This window comes from Myodes glareolus, chromosome 4 (genome assembly GCF_982192425.1).
Source record: "Myodes glareolus chromosome 4, mMyoGla1.1, whole genome shotgun sequence".
NCBI lineage: Eukaryota > Metazoa > Chordata > Mammalia > Rodentia > Cricetidae > Myodes > Myodes glareolus.
Genome location: NC_142029.1, coordinates 82280286 through 82297176, shown reverse-complemented (window position 1 = coordinate 82297176; position 16891 = coordinate 82280286). Strand labels below are relative to the sequence as shown.

The window sequence follows — 16891 nt, the reverse complement described above, 5'->3', positions numbered from 1 at the left end:
TTTCATGGCTGGGTATCTCTGTATAGCTCTGGATGTCCTGGAACTCACTCTATAAACCAGACTGACCTTGAACTCAGATCTGCCTGTTTCTGTCTCGTGAGTGTTGGGATTAAAGGTGTGTGCACCACCATCTGGGTAATATAACGTTAATCTTGATTATTTTTTAATAATAATCTGATTTTTACAAGACTGTAAAGCATTTTTCTTTCTTTTTCTTTTCATATACCATTAAGGATATGAAGCTATATTTTGGGGCTGAGGAGATAACCCAGTCAGTGAAATGTTTGCTGGACAAGCTGAGGACCTGGATTCAATCCCCAGAACTCACGTAAGGAAGCCAGAATAGTGGCGTGGATTTATAATCCCAGTAGTGGGGGGGGGGGGGCGGCAGAGACAGGTGAGTCCTTGAAACTTGCTGGATAGTCAGCCTAGCTTAATCGGCAAACTCCAGGTCCCAGGAAGACCTCGTCTCCACTAGACAGGGATCGGATTAGTGGCTCAGTCTGTAGAGTGGTTGCCACACAAGCCTGAAGGTTTGAGTTTAGCTCCTGAGTGCCTGTGTAAAAGGCCAGGCGTGATGACCTGTGCATGTGATCCCATTGCTAGGGAGGCAAAGATGGGGGTTCCTGGAACTCACTAGACAGCTAGTCTAGCCAAATTGGTGAGCTCCAGGTTCAGTGAGAGACCCTGTCACAAAAAACACGGTGGAAGCTGGGGAAGATGGCTCAGCAGTTACAAAATTCTAACGACCGCAGACCCCAGAACCTACATTTAAAAAACTGGATAGGGTGGTACACACCTACAGGAGTGGCCAGGACCCCTACAGCAAGGTGGGAAGTGGAGAGGAGAATGGGCCAAAAACCTTGTGGACCAGCTACCATGGACTATGCTATGCAGTGACAGAAACAGCAAGAGAGGCCCGGCTTTAAAAAGGCGGAGAGAAGCAACATCTGAGAGTTGCCCTTTGACCCCTTTGTGTGAATAATGGCACACTTGCTTCTATGCACTACCTTAATAAATAAAGTGGAGAACAATCAAGGAAGATATCCAATGCCAATCTGGGCCTCTCCATACATGTGCACATGTATGCACAAACTCTGATGCTGCACTCACATACATGCAAATATGCACACACACCCCTAATACATTAAGAAGTAAATAAAAAAAGTAGAAAGCCACTTAGGAGGACAATGTTGACAGTATGTGTCCACCTATACATACATGAACACAACACGCAAAACAAGGTGGATAGCTCCTGAGGAACCACACAAAAACTTGACCTCTTGGCCTCCACATGCAAATGAACACACATATACACACACTTGCATACACACAAACCTTCCTACACATGCCTATGTGTGCACGCACATACACACAGTTATATCTGTCCAAACGAATTCTAATCAGTTCTCTCTGTGTATCTGATGTGTTTACTCTTTGTGTAGCTGGGTTAGTAACAGAAGAGAATATCGCAGGTTGCAATATGGGCTTGCCACTGAATTACTAGGCAAGCTGGGGTTATTAGTCATGCTTCTCTCCTTCTTTTATATCATTGGGTTGCTGTAATAGTCCAACCCTTGGTCATATCATCAGACTATAATAAAAGAAGCCTGTAAACAGTATATGATTTCTCAGTTGTCTTGTTAAGAAAACAGAATTACAGGCAAAAGTTTATTACCACGTAATATACAAAAAGTTGGATAAATTTGGACAATGTGTGATTTAAAGTTTTACACAATATTATTAAATGATACATTAACTGTAGATTGCTTTCCCCGGAAACTGTTGTGACACAGCACTTTCCATGTGTCAGGCCCATAAGATCAATTAATAAATACTTATAGATCCTTACAGGGCTTCGTAAACTATTTTTACTATTTTTGCTTTGTAAGTGAGGATGCTGAGGCAAAGAGAAATCAAGTAAAGGCCCAGGTCATTTAGTGCAGTGATTTGGACCCAGACTTCTCCTGAGTTTTAATGTAGAAAAGGCCTGAGCCCTGCCAAGGAGACATAGCTTCATGAGGAGGTGAAGTTGCTGTTGTGGGATAAGGTCTAAGAATCGAGAGGGGGATGTCTGAGCCAGGGCCCAGCGACCTCCTTATATTACGAAGGATGGAGGCCAAGTCCAGACTGTGTGCATGACTGATGTATCTTAGTCTGGAACTTTCGACAAGTCACCATGCATCATCTAGGCCACTTCAGGCATAGTAAACATTTTCCTCCATTAAACTGTTAGGATTTTAAAATAACTGCACTCTCTTTAAAGTTTTTAGATTTTTCTAAGACTTATCTTATAATGGACATCATTATCATATATAGTTTATAATGAATATAATCGATTATGTATTTATTGATGAAACATCATTAATAAAAATCATATCTGACACAGAAATAGCTATTTTCCAAAGTGCTGTGAATCTGTGTCTACAGAATTATTTCTTTCTGAAATGATATAAATGACCCACATTAGTCATCATATTTGTTATTTAAAGTTTTTCTTGTTTTGTTTTGCTTTTTAACTAAAAAAATCATGGAGAACAAGGCATGTCGGCATCTGCCGTACAGTAGCAATGTGTAAGTAATGTACAAATCACATCTGGGCAGGGACCAGAGGGATCTCTTCCCTTCTGTTCTGGATTTCTCTGTAAGTGCTTTTGAGCTGACAGACAGGACTCATCTTGACTACTAAGATCTAATGAGAAAGGGATCTTTTTTTTCTTTTTGGTTTTTTGAGACTGGGTTTCTCTGTAGCTTTGGAGCCTGTCCTGGAACAAGCTCTTGTAGACCAGGCTGACATCAAACTCACAGAGATCCGCCGCCTCTGCCGAGTGCGGGAATTAAAGGCATGTACCATCACTGCCCAGTTTGAGGAAAGGATTCTAAATGATTCCTATCACTGAAATAACTCACATAAAATTATAAAGCTATGTCAGATTATAAGGCAGGGGAAAAGAAGAAAACAAAACTCTGTAGAGTTAATAAAATCAGTGAAAACAGCCCGGCATTGGCTTAAGAACAGACAGGAGGATCAATGGAACCAAATAGAAGACCCGGATATTAATCTACACTCCCTTGAACACCTGATTTTTGACAGAGAAGCAAAAAATATCAAATGGAAAAAAGAAAGCATATTTAACAAATGGTGCTGGCATAACTGGATATCAACATGTAGAAGAATGAAAATAGACCCATATATATATCACCATGCACAAAACTCAAGTCCAAATGGATCAAAGACCTCTCAACATAAAGCCAGCCACGCTGAACCTCACAGAAGAGAAAGTGGAAAGTACACTTGAATCCATGGGCACAGGAGACCACTTCCTAAATAGAACCCCAGCAGCACAGACACTGAGAGAAACAATTAATAAATGGGACCTCCTGAAACTGAAAAGCTTCTGTCAAACAAAGGACACGGTCAGCAAGACAAAACGACAGTCTAAAACAATTGATAAAAGTCTCTGTTTTGCTGTTTATCCCCCCCCCCCCCCCGCCACATTAAAGCCTTACGTTGACTACAGAACAAAACACATTTAGAAGAGAAAACACAAGAGATTCTGCTACCTGGGCTCCTGCTGGGAACAGTCTTCATTCCTATGCCATAACAAAATCCGCCCATTCGAAGTCGTTCAGAATCTCACATTAACTCTTTTTCTTCCTACTTCAGAGGCTGGAGACGTCAGTCCTCTGCCTCCCACCTTTATTTTCAGACACCCATGCTAGGAACCATCCTCTTCAAACAAAAGCTTCATTTAGAAGAGATTTCTCCCTGGTCCCTGCCCTTCTTGCCCCAGGATGTCCTTCGATAGAGAGCCTAGCCTAAGGCTCTCACGATTGCCACTAGTCCCCTGCCAGGGTAGGAAGCAGGGAGAGTTCTCGCTGTAAACTGAATATCCTTCCCCACTTCACTGAACGACTGTGGACTTCACTTTTCTGATGGCGATCTTATGGTGTTACAGGATACCCTGTGGAAGGCGGACCATGATATCGATAATGAGATTCATTTGCATTATGTCCTCCTGGAATCCAGGTCAGTGCAGGTGAATTGTTTAACGACTACTGGATTTCATCACAGCGCACATATGGCCCCCCTAATCAGGGACAATAAAAAACACTCTTAAGAGCAAGCTGTATAGAGGCATTTCTTTTTGACCTGAGGTAAAACATTAAACATTATTATCCGCCTGTATTCTGCCAGTCTTTGATCTCAGAATATCTGCTTGGATTATATTTAACCACAAGGTTTTTTTAAGGTTCAGAGGATAGAATGAAACCCACTTCAGCAAGGGGCTTCAGAAACTAAGTTCAGGCCTTGATTTGTTTAGAACATTTTAGTAAGAGTCAAGTTAGCATTTGACTCTGTGGTTCCTGGTGTTCCCAGGGAGACCTGGTGTGTGAACTCACCTTGAAAAAGCTCAGTCTCCAGCAGGGAAGAATCCCAGGGTGGAGGAATGCCACTCTCCTCCCTCATGATGGCTGGCTTAGGGACAAACACACTGGCAACTGGCTGATTTCCAACTGGTGAATTGTATATTTTTGCCTGTCAATTTTAAAATAAAAATATGAGATTTCACATCTTCTCTAGCTAAAATATTCATATGTTCCCCTAAAAATACCAATGGTTCTAGTCTAGGAACTACTGATTAATTTTCTGACTATTTATGTCTCAATTTAGTGTTTTCTTATTCTTGCCATTTACAATCAGGAACTCCCTTACACATTCCCTCATATACTTGCTTTCCTAGATAGATATTCGCACACACATTATCCGACACATGCACACATATGTACGGCACCCTACGTACACACGTATGTTCCCTTATACACATTATCATATGCACACTTCTCTCTATACATATCCTCCTAGGCACGGTCTCCCACACATACCCTCACATGCATTATCCCCTATACATGCCCCTATATGCATATTCCCTATACACACACTCATATGTCCACTCCCCCTATATATTCCTTTGCAATACACTATCCCACACACATCCATATATACACTCCCTGCACATATATTTATATGTATAACCTCCTATACATAATTCAATGTATGTTTATTCTTTTAATAACAGTGTTAAGGCAGACTCCTACAGAATTAAACAGGCCTTATGGGAGGATGGTGATTCCTGGCAATCAGGAAATTAACCTTTCTCAAGTTGGGAATGCTGTCTCCATGGTGCCAGCGGCTGGGACTTTGGATTTCCTAACTCTGCATTTTCTATCAAAAGCATCTTAGCCGCCATCTAGGTGGACCTTGAGTTTTGCGAACTCAAAGGGCTTTGGAAAAGACAGTGTTTCTATCCAGAGGTCATTCCGAATGACAGAACAGAGGAGAAACAAAGCAAGCGATTGAATACACGTGACATGAAAATAGAAGGGAGGAAAGGGGCCAGAGGGCAGAGGACAGGGAAAGGAGGCAGTGGGCGAGCAGCGGATGAGGGTCAGGATAAAATAAAGTATGGAGATGCCAGACCGGAACTCATCACAGCCATGCTAATTTTTTAAAACAAATCAGGTTATATTTTAAGAGGAAGACAAGAAGAATGGAGACCCCCCCAACCCCTCCCACCCTGAGCAGATTCAGTAGTTCTGAAATGAAGGCACTGAAAGGTAAGATCCTGCCTATCTTTTTAAATGACTGCTCCTTTGCAAGGATTTAGGAGACAGATGCAAAGCTAAAGTTATATCCCTTAAACCAAACAACTGGCAAGTGTTCACGCTGCTATCGGGTTCAATCGCTGTCCTACTTACAACCTTAGTTTGTCTTTTTAACATTGGGACAATTACCCACGCCACTCCTTCACTGTCCTGTGCGAGAGCCCGGACTGGCAGCTGCGGTTCTTGTCCCTGTGTTCCCAGCTCTCTCTGCTCTCCCATCCTGGCCTCTCGAGTCCCTCTGCTCTCTAGAATCCCCTCTCCACCTCACAGCACACCTCATCTTATCTATAAAGCCAAGGCCAAAGGTCTAACCTTGCCAAGGCCCTGATTTTTAAATTCCTTCACTGTAGGCTGAAAGTCAGGGTCTTCTTGCCCCCTCATGCCTCCATTGTTTCTCCCAGAAGCCTGCCCAGGTCTCATGAATTTGTATTTGTAGCTTTACAGGCATAAGTGAAGACCCACATAGGGGGCTGACTAATAAAGAAACTACTCCCATGATAATTTATTCATTACTGGATATAACCTATCACACTAATATAAAAACCTAAAGTAAAAAATAGAACAAAACTTTGACTATAGATACCCATTAGAGAGAACAGAACTGAAAGTTAATTACTTGAAAAAATTGGTTAAAGTTAGTTCTCTTATCCCTAGAGTATGAAGAGGTTTATCTTTTGTTCTCTTCTGTGGCTCTTCAACTTTATATTTTTGTTTTGTTGTTTTGAGACAGGGTCTCATTTTGTAGCCCAGACTGACTTGGAACTGACTAGGTAGCCCACCAGGCTGGCCTCAACTTCAGAGCACTTTTCCTGCCTCAGTCTCTCCAATGATTAGAAGTGTGTACCACAACACTGACTCAGCTCTCTATTTTAATAATAATTTGTTATAGATGCTATAAATCCACTATTCCCAAACCTGTAGTTTTGATACTTGGTGTAGGCCTCCTGGATAAAAGTCACCAAGCATCGTCATCTCTTAACCATTTAACACCCAAACAAACTTCAGATCTCCTCTATGCAGACCAGCGGATGGGCCTGTGGCCTCCTGGATAACAAACACTTTTGGTGAAATGGAAAATATGAACTGGGGGCTCAAGTAAGAGATGAGACTCTGGAGGCTGGAAGGTTCCTCTATCTAGGGACCAGGTTCTTCTCATCAGGACCAACGCTACACACTCAACACACCTGTGCTACTTATGGTAGAGAGATGTGAAGTGAATGACTAAGAAAAACCCCAAGATTTTACTACTACGCAGCTTTAACTCGGAAGCTGGTCAGTGGTTGGTACCCGGCATAGAGAGGACTTGGTGTCACCTTTGCTCTCCAGACCCTTTCTGTTTGAGCGTTTTGTGAGATTTGTCTGTAATTGTTGCCTTAACCAGAAGCAAGTGAATGCTGACTATCAACGCCATTATTTTAAGGACTTTGAGTGGGATACTTCTCGGGATTTTAATAGTCCCACAAAGTTGGTACTACTATTGTCCTCGACTTCAGGAAACTGAAGTTTCAAGAGGCCTTGCCGTTTGCTTAGGTCCCACTGCAGTGGGGCGAGGATTCGTCCCCAGGCTGTTGGACTTTAGAACTCTACAGAATCTCACGGCTCCTGGTAGAATCCAACAGTTCTTGGTCTATCGCAATGCTGTATCCAGGTAGCAGGAATTTTTATCAACGAAACACAGGTCCCAGGGTACCTTGGGAGCAGCTGCCGTCCTTTGTGACGCAGACCAGACAGACATTGATCCTTGGTTGGGGCTCAGTCTTGTCCTCCTTACTGCAGGGTCGTCATGAAATGAGAAGTTTATTTCCCCTTCTTCGTTAAGAGCATGAAGCTCAAACTCCTCTTTACAGTGAAATCATGTCAAGGCGCTTTCCCAACTTTTGATGTAAGCCTTTTCCCCCTCTGTCCGGATTCTCTGTGCTCCAAGCTCTGACGCAGTGTCCCAAATATCACGGACTTCTTGACCTTTGTCCCTGTATCCTTGATTTCTGTTCTTTCTCAACCTTTTCTCTTAGAAACGGCTGCCGTCCTCCAAAGTCTGGCTTTACTCTCTCACGGGAGCCTGTTTTCAATGCTCTCAAGCGGAGCTCATTCCCGCCATCCTTCTCGACACCTTCTGGCATTTCACAGCTCAGGGTCATGGCCAAAGCTGGTTTCTCTTCATTTTCCCTGACACTGGCTCTCTTTCACTCCTCTCTACCAAAAATTTCACTCTTCTAAGCAAGGATTCAGACAGGTGAGTCAAGCCCTGGAGGTGGCAATGCATTCTTATTTGTATCATGAACACCAACACAACACACAGTCTGCAAGGGGCGATTACTGCCAAATTCAAGGTGGCCCCCACCCCACCAATAGTTTCTCCTTCTGAACTTCCCGAAAATGATTTTAAAAATTTGTGTGTGGAGGTGGCAGTGTGGTGTGTGCATGGATGTGCATGTGTGTGTGTGTATGTGTGCACCTATCAAAGTCAGGAGGATGTCTTGTCTTCCTCTGTCACACTCCATGTTCTTTGGATAGGGTCACTCACTGAATCTGAAGCTCACCGTTTTGGCTAGACCTGGTGACCAGTGAGCTCCCATGACTCACTAATTTCCACTTCCCAATGCTGGAATCACAGGTATGTGACCCGGCTCTTCTGTAGGAGCTGGAGATTTGAACTCAGGTCCTCATGCTTACACAGCAAGTGTTCTTCGCCACAGAGCCACCTCCCTTGTCCCTCTAATACATCTTTTTCCTATTCATCTGTTACCTACCTTTTTTTTTTTTCCGAGACAGGGTTTTTCTGTAGCTTTGGAGCCTATCCTGAAACTAGCTCTTATAGATCAGGCTGGCCTCCAACTCACAGAGATCCAGCCTCTGCCTCCCGAATGCTGAGATTAAAGGCGTGCACCACCACCACCTGGCTACCATTCTTATTTTTAACACAACTACTCATTCATTTAAAAAAAAATAATTGTAGAGCTAGAGAGATGACTCGGCAGTTAAGAGCACTGGTTATTCTTCCAGATGACCTGGGTTCGATTCCCAGTACCAACACGGTTGCTAAGAACTATCTGTGACTGCAGTTCCAAGGGATCGAATGTCTTCTGACCTCTGTGGGCACTGCATGCATGTGGTACACAGACACGCAAGCAGGTAAAACACTCAGACATAAAATATAAACAAATAAATCTTTCAAACTATTTATTTATTTGAGGGTGTGTGTGCCCTGGCGTGGTTGTGGAGGTCAGAGGACAGCTTGTAGGTCTCAGGTCTTTCATTCTCCCATGAAGATTGTCAGGCTTGGTGGCAAGTGTGTTTCTTCACCCTCTAAGCCCTCAGTTACTTTTTAGTACTATATTATTTCTCATATCTTTTCTCCTTGGATCGTTATAACAAATGTGTGATCTAGCGAAGGATCGTTTCCATTTTGGGGATAAAACAACCAAAATTGAGGTTAAGTGTCTTACTGACACCACAGGGGTGACTTCTGCCGAGGTGGCTAGTTACACCCATCTGACCTGATCCCAAACCCTGATCTGTAACTTTTGCTAATGTACGTATCTACATGACAATCCATCTGAAAGGAGGAACCTCGCCTTAAACACTCCCTGGCCTCCCGTGTGGAGTGACGCTGTGCACGTAGTTGGGAACTGACTTAAGACACGCCAAGATAGGAAACCACAGAGGGGAGGCTACTCGAAAAATTACAACATAACTGAGCTAGTGAAAAAAAATTCTCCACTCAGAAGGCAGAGGTGGGCTGATTTTTGAGTTCAAGGCCAGCCTTGTCTATAGAGTGAGTTCGAGGAGAGCCAGGGCTACACAGAGAAACCGTGTCTTGGGTTTTTCTCTATTAGAACTCAGAAAAGCATGCTGGATGGAGGACAGCATGGTGGTTACACATAAAATGCGACACAGTCAAAGCCTGGTTCCTCCCAGGCAGGGCTACACCAGTGCTTCTCAACCTGTGGGTCTCGACCCCTTTGGAAGTCAAATGATTCTTTCACAGGGGTTGCTTGTCAGATACCCTGCATATCAAATATTTACATTACAATTCATAACAATAGCAAAATTACAGTTATGAAGTAGCAATAAAAATAATTGTATGGCTGGGGGGGGTCACTATAACAAGACGAGCTGTATTAAAGGGTCACAGCATTGGGAAGGTTCAGAATCACTGGTCTACACAGCTCTGGGCAAATTCCTTAACCTTGTTGTGCCTTAGTGACTTTGTTGGTAAAATGAAACTAAAGACAGTAACAAGGCAATACTTGCTCTCCTAAGAAGACTGACTGATTTAATAGCGGGGAACCACTGAGAATGGAGTCCAGACCTTAGGTGAGTCCTTCACACTGACTGTTACCATGCTTGGATTATGGAGAACTTTCTGGAAAACTCCTGAGAGTGCGGTGAACTTAAGAGCAAGGCAGGTTCCCCACAGTACACTGTAGGATGCTGGCTTTCAGGAAACAGGGAACATAAAAGCCGCTGAGAGAAACAAGCCCTTAACACAAAGTCAGTGCCCTCTGCTGATACCGTCAGCAATGTTGACATAACTAAACAAACAGAGCTCCTGTCAGAAGGTAACCTTCAAACATTTGAGAACTTCCTAGGGCAGCCAAACCTGCAGAGCGGCTGTGGGAACTGGAACCCACGTTGCCTGATATTATCAAACGCCTTGGTAAAGTCAACAAATTAAAATTTCAGGGTGCTCCCAGATTTGTTCTGTGTCTGCTTCCCAGCAGAGATTACATTCAGCAACGTGCTCCAGGCTCTGAGGCTTAAAGATCATGTATTCGTTCCTGCTTTCAGGTCCTGGACACACATGCCATCCCAGATGCATACAGAAGACTGAGATGCTATCAACTTGGTAAATACCGCATCAGAGATGTGTCCCTCCAGATAACAATGCCTGTGGCAGCAAGCTAAGCGAGAATGAGTTCAGAAAAACTAAGAACAATTAGCTGGCCCAGGACACATTTTTTTTTTTTAATAGCTTGAGTTAGCCTTCCACTTGGTATGTAACAGAGACTGCTGTGAACTTCTGACCCTCCTGCCTCCACCTCCCAAGTGTCGGAATTATAGGCACGCATCGCCACACAGTGGGTTTGTCTGGTGCATGCACATGCAAGTGTGCGTGTGTGTTGAGATGCAGTCTTGTAGAGTCCGGGCCCAGGCTAGTCTTGAACGCGCTATGTATACAGAGTAGGGAGACTCTGCTACACATCACGCAGTACATTAGACTGTGTCTTCACAGAGCACAGTTCAGCTGAAAAATGTCCACGGTGCTGAGTCTGGGAGGTATCTTGGGCTAGGTGATCTTTAAGTTTCCATCTAGCGCCAAACATCCGGTGTTTCTGAAATGCTTTGCTTCTTTTAAGTTGCATGAATGTTTAAATAGCAACTGCTGTCTCTTCGGAGAGGAGGGTCATTCGACACGAAATACTAACGTTCCCCCGACCATTCCTGCCCGGCTGCCAATCAAGTGGTGGGAAGTTCATCACCTCAGATCTTGGCAAGAATTCCTGTGGCATCCGTGGCCAGCTTCCAGGGTACCACACACAGTTCTAGCTTCAGGCAGAACTTCCTTCCTGTGGGACCCTTACCCCTTATTCTCAAAGGGTCAAGAAGAAATTTCCTAGCAGAATGTTTTCCCAGGAAGATAGTGGCCTTCCCCACTCTCACCCAGGATATTCTGAGCACAAGGTCACTTAGCTCAACCCAGCCAGCTACCTGGTACAGGCTGATAAAGATGGCCTAACTCAAGAAGAGTAACCTTGCTCTAAAAACAAGAAAAAAAGCTTACTTAATAAAATATGAGGGAGCAAAAGTCCTTGGACCCGTGCCAAAGCATCTTCAAAGATTCTCTTTGTAGTTATGCCTTTAAAAGCTTACCCCACAGAGGAGATACAACTCCTCTCTACCTTGTTGTAACGGGGATGGAGATGAGTTCCAAACATGTTTGTATTATGCTGATTAAACCTTGCTTATTACAGTCTGGGCCTCTCTGGTGGTCTCTCTCTGGGGATCGTGATCTGGGCACAACACTTCCTTTTCCTTTTGTCACTGGTGGGAGCTTCAAGTCACTCTCAGTCACTCACTGGCAAGTCCCTTATATGCTAAGAGCTCATTGAAATAGTTCAATGAAAGCGGCAGCCAAGCGTCTCAAAGGAAAATATCTGCCAATCCTCAGATTCGAGTTTCAGATCTCAAGAAGGCCATATTACCCTGCCACTGTATATATCACAGACACCCACCTTGCCCTTTCTACAGACTTTGCATCTTCTTCACATCCCTAGACTCATAAACATCAGAGGATGCTCAAGCATTCCTCCAGCAGAACTGAGAGTTCAGGAGCATCTAGGACCATGGCTTTGTCTTCTTAGAAACCAGAAGTAGAGGCAGAGTGGGCGCCATTCCAGTCCACGGCTGAGTTAGGGTAAAACCTCTGCAGGGAGCAGTTCACTGGGGTCTACATGCAAAGGGCACATCAGGGCGGGATGGCTGGAGGCCCAGCTGTTCCAGCTGTTGAAAGTTCACAGCTTCTAATCTGACACAGCTTTTCTAATCGGACTCTAGCATTTACCTTTGATTCCCCGGATACTACGGCAGTTGTGTCCCTCACAGACCCAGGAGGCCCCATGCGGTCATCGCACCTGTGGGAAGAATTTAAAATCATTTCTTGGAAGAGGTTGGCCTTCACCAGGAAGAAAAACCAATAACAGTCCATTACCATTACAGGTCACTATCCAGAGAGGATAGGAAGCATTTCTACGGAAGGACACCTCTCGGGTAGTGCCTCACTGAGCAAAATCTCAGACAACCTTCCCACAGTGGTTTAGAGGTGATGTTCCTACTTTTTGCTGCCCAAGTGGATTTGCATTTGAGCGCAGTGTAAAAACACGTGACAAACCGTCTACAGCTGCTGAATGCTTATTCATCAGTGTGTCCCACACGGATTTCACTCAGATGTCCCACACCTTCAGGGCAGAGATCATGGATGCGTCCATTTCACTGATGATAAAAAGTGCAGTCAATCTGGGAGGCGGAGCGCGAGAAACAGCCCGTGTCCAGGCTGGGAACCGGGTGCAGACTCTTTAAGTTTATAGTTGGCCCGGCAGCATGGCTCAGCAGGCAAAGGCACTTGCCACCAAGCCTGCTGACCAGAGTCGGATCCCTGGGACCCATATGATGGAAAGAGGGAAACAGCTCCTACAAATGATGCTCTGACCTTCATACACATGCTGTGGTCTGCACATGCCATCTCCCCCACAAAATAAATAATTATAAAAATGAAAAAAAAAAAAAAGCTAGGCGCCGAGCTTGTCAGTCTCTAATCCTGTGCCAGCGTGTGCTCTTCCCGATTCTGATTCAGGGTCAGTAGACTGCCGTGACTCACAGCTCTTTGTGAAATTAGGCCACCTCCCCCACCAAGGCAGCAGCAAGGGAGTCAAGAGTTACACAAGCTGGGACTCGGGATCGGAGCAGTCAAAAGTAGCTGGGCAACAGCTATCCGCCATCTGTTTCATCGCTTCATGGGTAGTGAAAGTTGACCATAAAAGCCGGAGACCAACGGTTTTCTGTTTTAAAGACATCCGTAGCTGTTTTATAGTTGAGTTCAGATTTTGGCCAGAAATTGAAATAATGTTGTGGATTTTTTTATATTATCCTGAAATATAAGTTACACTAATAATAACTGCATGTTAAACACAGGTCAAGGTTCCTTACCCAGTGTGCTTGGGATCAGAAGAGTTTTAATTGTTCTTTCCTTCCTTTCCCTCCTCTGTCTTTCTCTTCCTTCCTTCCTCCCTGTCTCCCTTCCTCCCTCCCTTCTTCCTTCCTTCCTTTCTCTTTACCTCCATCCCTTCCTTCCTGTCTGTTTTTGAAACAAGGACTCACTAAGTTGCCTAGGCTAATCTTGAACCTGGACTCTATCTGACTCAGATTTTTGTTTTGTTTTGTTTTGTTTTTTTGAGACAGGGTTTCTCTGTATAACAGTCCTGCCTGTCCTGGAACTCGCTTTGTAGACCAGGCTGGCCTTAAACTCACAGAGATCCACCTGCCTCTGCCTCCTGAGTGCTGTGATTAAAGGTGTGTACCACCACTCGGCTCTGACTCAGGTTTTTAAGTAGCTAGAATTACAGGCTTGTGCCAATAAGCTCAGTTCTGTTTACTTCCAAAATCTGAATATTTGCATTAATTAAGGAGAGGGGTTGGGGATGGGACCCAAGTAGAAACACAGAATTCATGTGTGTGAGAAACATCTTACACATGGTGCCTGAAGATGATGTAATCCGACTGCAGCCTATCACATGAGGTCATGTGGTTGGATGTGGAATTTTCTATCTGAAGGATCATCAACAGATTCAAATTTTAGGGGATGGGCAGCAGAGGCCATAACCAGTGAAGGCCCTTACCATCAAGTCTGGTGGCCTGAATTCAACCCCCACACCCACGAGAGATCCTCCTTAGACAGTTGTTCCCCTGACCTCCACACACCTGCTACAGCACACACAGGCCCGCACACAGACTCAATAAACAACAAGCAAATAAACGTCAACAATATTTAAAGTTTCAAGTTTGAGGTTTTTGGATTGGGGCGGGTGCACCACGTCTATTCACTTGCCTCGTGAGTCAAAGTTTCGCTATGCTTCTCTTGCTGGCCTGAACTCACTATGTAAAGCAGGCAGGCCTCGAACCTGCCACAACCCTGCTTCTGCTCCCGAGATTACGGGCATGCGTTGCCTCATCTGCTTCTGTTCTTCCCGTCTATGCCTGTTGAAGCTACGTTCCTCCTACAAGTATTGTGCACACAAACCAGTGTTGTTTTGAAATCTTTGAAGGAGACGAATGCGGCCTAGAGAGGCAGTCAGTGTTTTCAGAGCACTTGCACCCAGAGGAAGAGCTATGACACCACCCTAGCTTTGGGAAGGAGAATAAAGAGGGTGAGCAAATGCACGGGCAGTGTGGAGCGGACACACGCACTTCCAGTGGACGCCCACACGCCGGAGGGAGAAGGTGGCGGAGAACCGCCATGGAGACCAAAGGGCAGGATGGGTAAAAGCTGGGAGCCTGCTGCCCTCATGCACACCTGCATTCCCAGCACTCCGGAGGCAGAGGATGACGCACAGCTGGAGGCCAGCCTGATCTACACAGCAAGTTCCAGGCCAGCCAGGCCTGCATAATGAGACCCTGTCTCACAAGCAAGCAAACATAAAGGACTGGAGAGCTGGCTCAGCAGTTAAAAGCACGGGTGCTCTGACAGAGGACCCAGGTTTGATTCTCAGCACTGACACGGCGGCTCATAACCATCTGTCAGGGGATCCAACACCCCCTCTTCTGGCTCCACAGGCACCAGGCATGTACCTGATACACAGACATATATGGAGACAGAATACCCAAACACATAAAAAATAAATAGAATTTAAAAATAAATAAATAAAATTAAAACAAACAGATAACACACTGTCCCCAAACAAAAGGCTTGGAGATAGGAATAGCACCAGTTCGGGTAGGAACTGGCTAGCAATGTAGTTAGCCCCGAGCCAAGAGTACAGCCCAGATGGTGCCGGTTCTTGTTCTTTTTATAACCCTAGTAGCTGCAGCCCTCACTGAGTCCCCACAGCCAGCCTCGCACTGTCTCATTAGGTCCCCGTCTGGTTAGGATGCTGAGAGTGGCAAATGGGCAGGAAATGGCACCAAAGGGACAGAGGACGTCTGTGTCACAGACAGAACAGATCGCCATCACGTGCAGCGGCACAGAGTCGAAGGACGTGTGTTCGTCTGGTGTGTGTCTTGCTGTGTGTGCTACCATTCACTCCATAAGAGGGGAACGCCCAGCTGCCTGGGAGGCCTTCCGCAAGCAGCTCTGGTGTCCCGAAGGCTTTGCTGGAAAAAGCCCTCTGGACTTAGGGAAAATAGCTCACCTTCTGCATTGACCTCCAAGTCCCTAATGATGTCACACCGCAGGAGTCTCTCACAAATGCCCTCACCCCTTCCATTCCAGCCATCCTGCCTGATACTAACCTTGCTTCTCTTCTGGAACCCCCTCCACCCTTCACACCAACAACAGGGAGATCTTTGGAAAATGCAGACTCCATCTTTTCAGTCCCCACCTAAAAATCCCAGAAAGAATTGTCCCAAATCTTAACATGACACAAGGCTTTTCTCTCTAAAAAGAAATAAATAAATAAAGTTTTTGTTATTATGTTTATTTAATCATTTATTTTGTGTGTGTTTAAGCACATGTACACAAGTGCATACAGAGGTCAAATGACAATTTCTAGGAGTTGGTTCTGTGTTTCCACTGCATGTATTCTGGGGCATCACACGGGTCATCAGGTTTGGCGGCAAGTGTCTTTACCTATTGAAGCATCTCACTAGCCCAGGGCTTTTGTTTTATCTGGCGAACCTCTTAAGCAAGCCCTTACCCACCCAACCTTATCTCTCAGCTCTCCTCCTAGGCATCCCTGACCTGTCAACTCAGTTCCACCTCGATTATTCTCTCATTTCCACGCCTTTGCAGACGCCATTTAGAAATCCTCATGCAACAGGGCAGGGCAGGGCTCAGGAATATTCTTTTCTAACTCTTGGATCCCTGAGAAGATCCTCCTATCGGGTCACAGGCAGTTCAGACCCCGTGAGTTACACATGGGCTTCACGTATTTCCATTCTCACTCCTTTCTCTCCGGTCAACAAACCCTACTGACTCCAACTCTGTCCATCCTGTCTCTGCGGCAAGCTGCTTCTCCTTCCTCCTCACCCACCACATCCGATTACGACAGTGTCACGATTCCACTCAAAATCCCGCACAGCTCTGTTCATTTTTACATTTGTTCTCCCAGTAGTGTAGCGAGAGGTTTCCTGTTGTGATCAATACCCGACAAGCGTCAGGGTAGGGGTGAAGGGTTTATTTGGCTCATGGTACTATATGCCCGGAGCATGTCTCCATGACGATTCTAAATGCAGTCAAGTTGGTAACTAAGATTAAAAATCATAAATCTCCTCCCACCCTAGCTTTTTCTCTCACTCTCATTTTCATTTGTCTGGTTTTTTTTTTTTTTTTTTGAGACAAGGTCTTATGCAGCCCAGGTTGGCCTTGTACTCACATTCACCATCCATGTAGCTGAGGCTAGAAGGAAGGGGATCACAGCTATGCTGCATTGTGCCCACATTCCTGCTCTGCTGACGCCAATGTTTCTCCCTCAAATCCATTTTTTTTTTTTTTTTTTTTTGGTTTTTCAAG

The 16891-nt window shown here is 44.9% G+C and overlaps 1 protein-coding gene across 3 annotated transcripts in view; it reads right to left on the bottom strand.

The window, feature by feature from the left end:
* Exph5 (exophilin 5) overlaps positions 1-16891 on the bottom strand; it is a 73692-nt gene that overhangs the window by 8967 nt on the left and 47834 nt on the right. For 2 of the 3 annotated variants that reach the window (XM_087905662.1, XM_087905663.1), the window contains 2 exons: positions 12233-12302; positions 4405-4540 (listed from right to left, as the gene is read on the bottom strand). In XM_087905662.1, coding sequence (XP_087761788.1) covers positions 4405-4540; positions 12233-12302 — 206 coding nt within the window. Of the gene's footprint in view, positions 1-3564; positions 3943-4404; positions 4541-12232; positions 12303-16891 lie in introns of those variants that run through there. The other variant, XM_048417008.3, reaches the window with a different exon arrangement.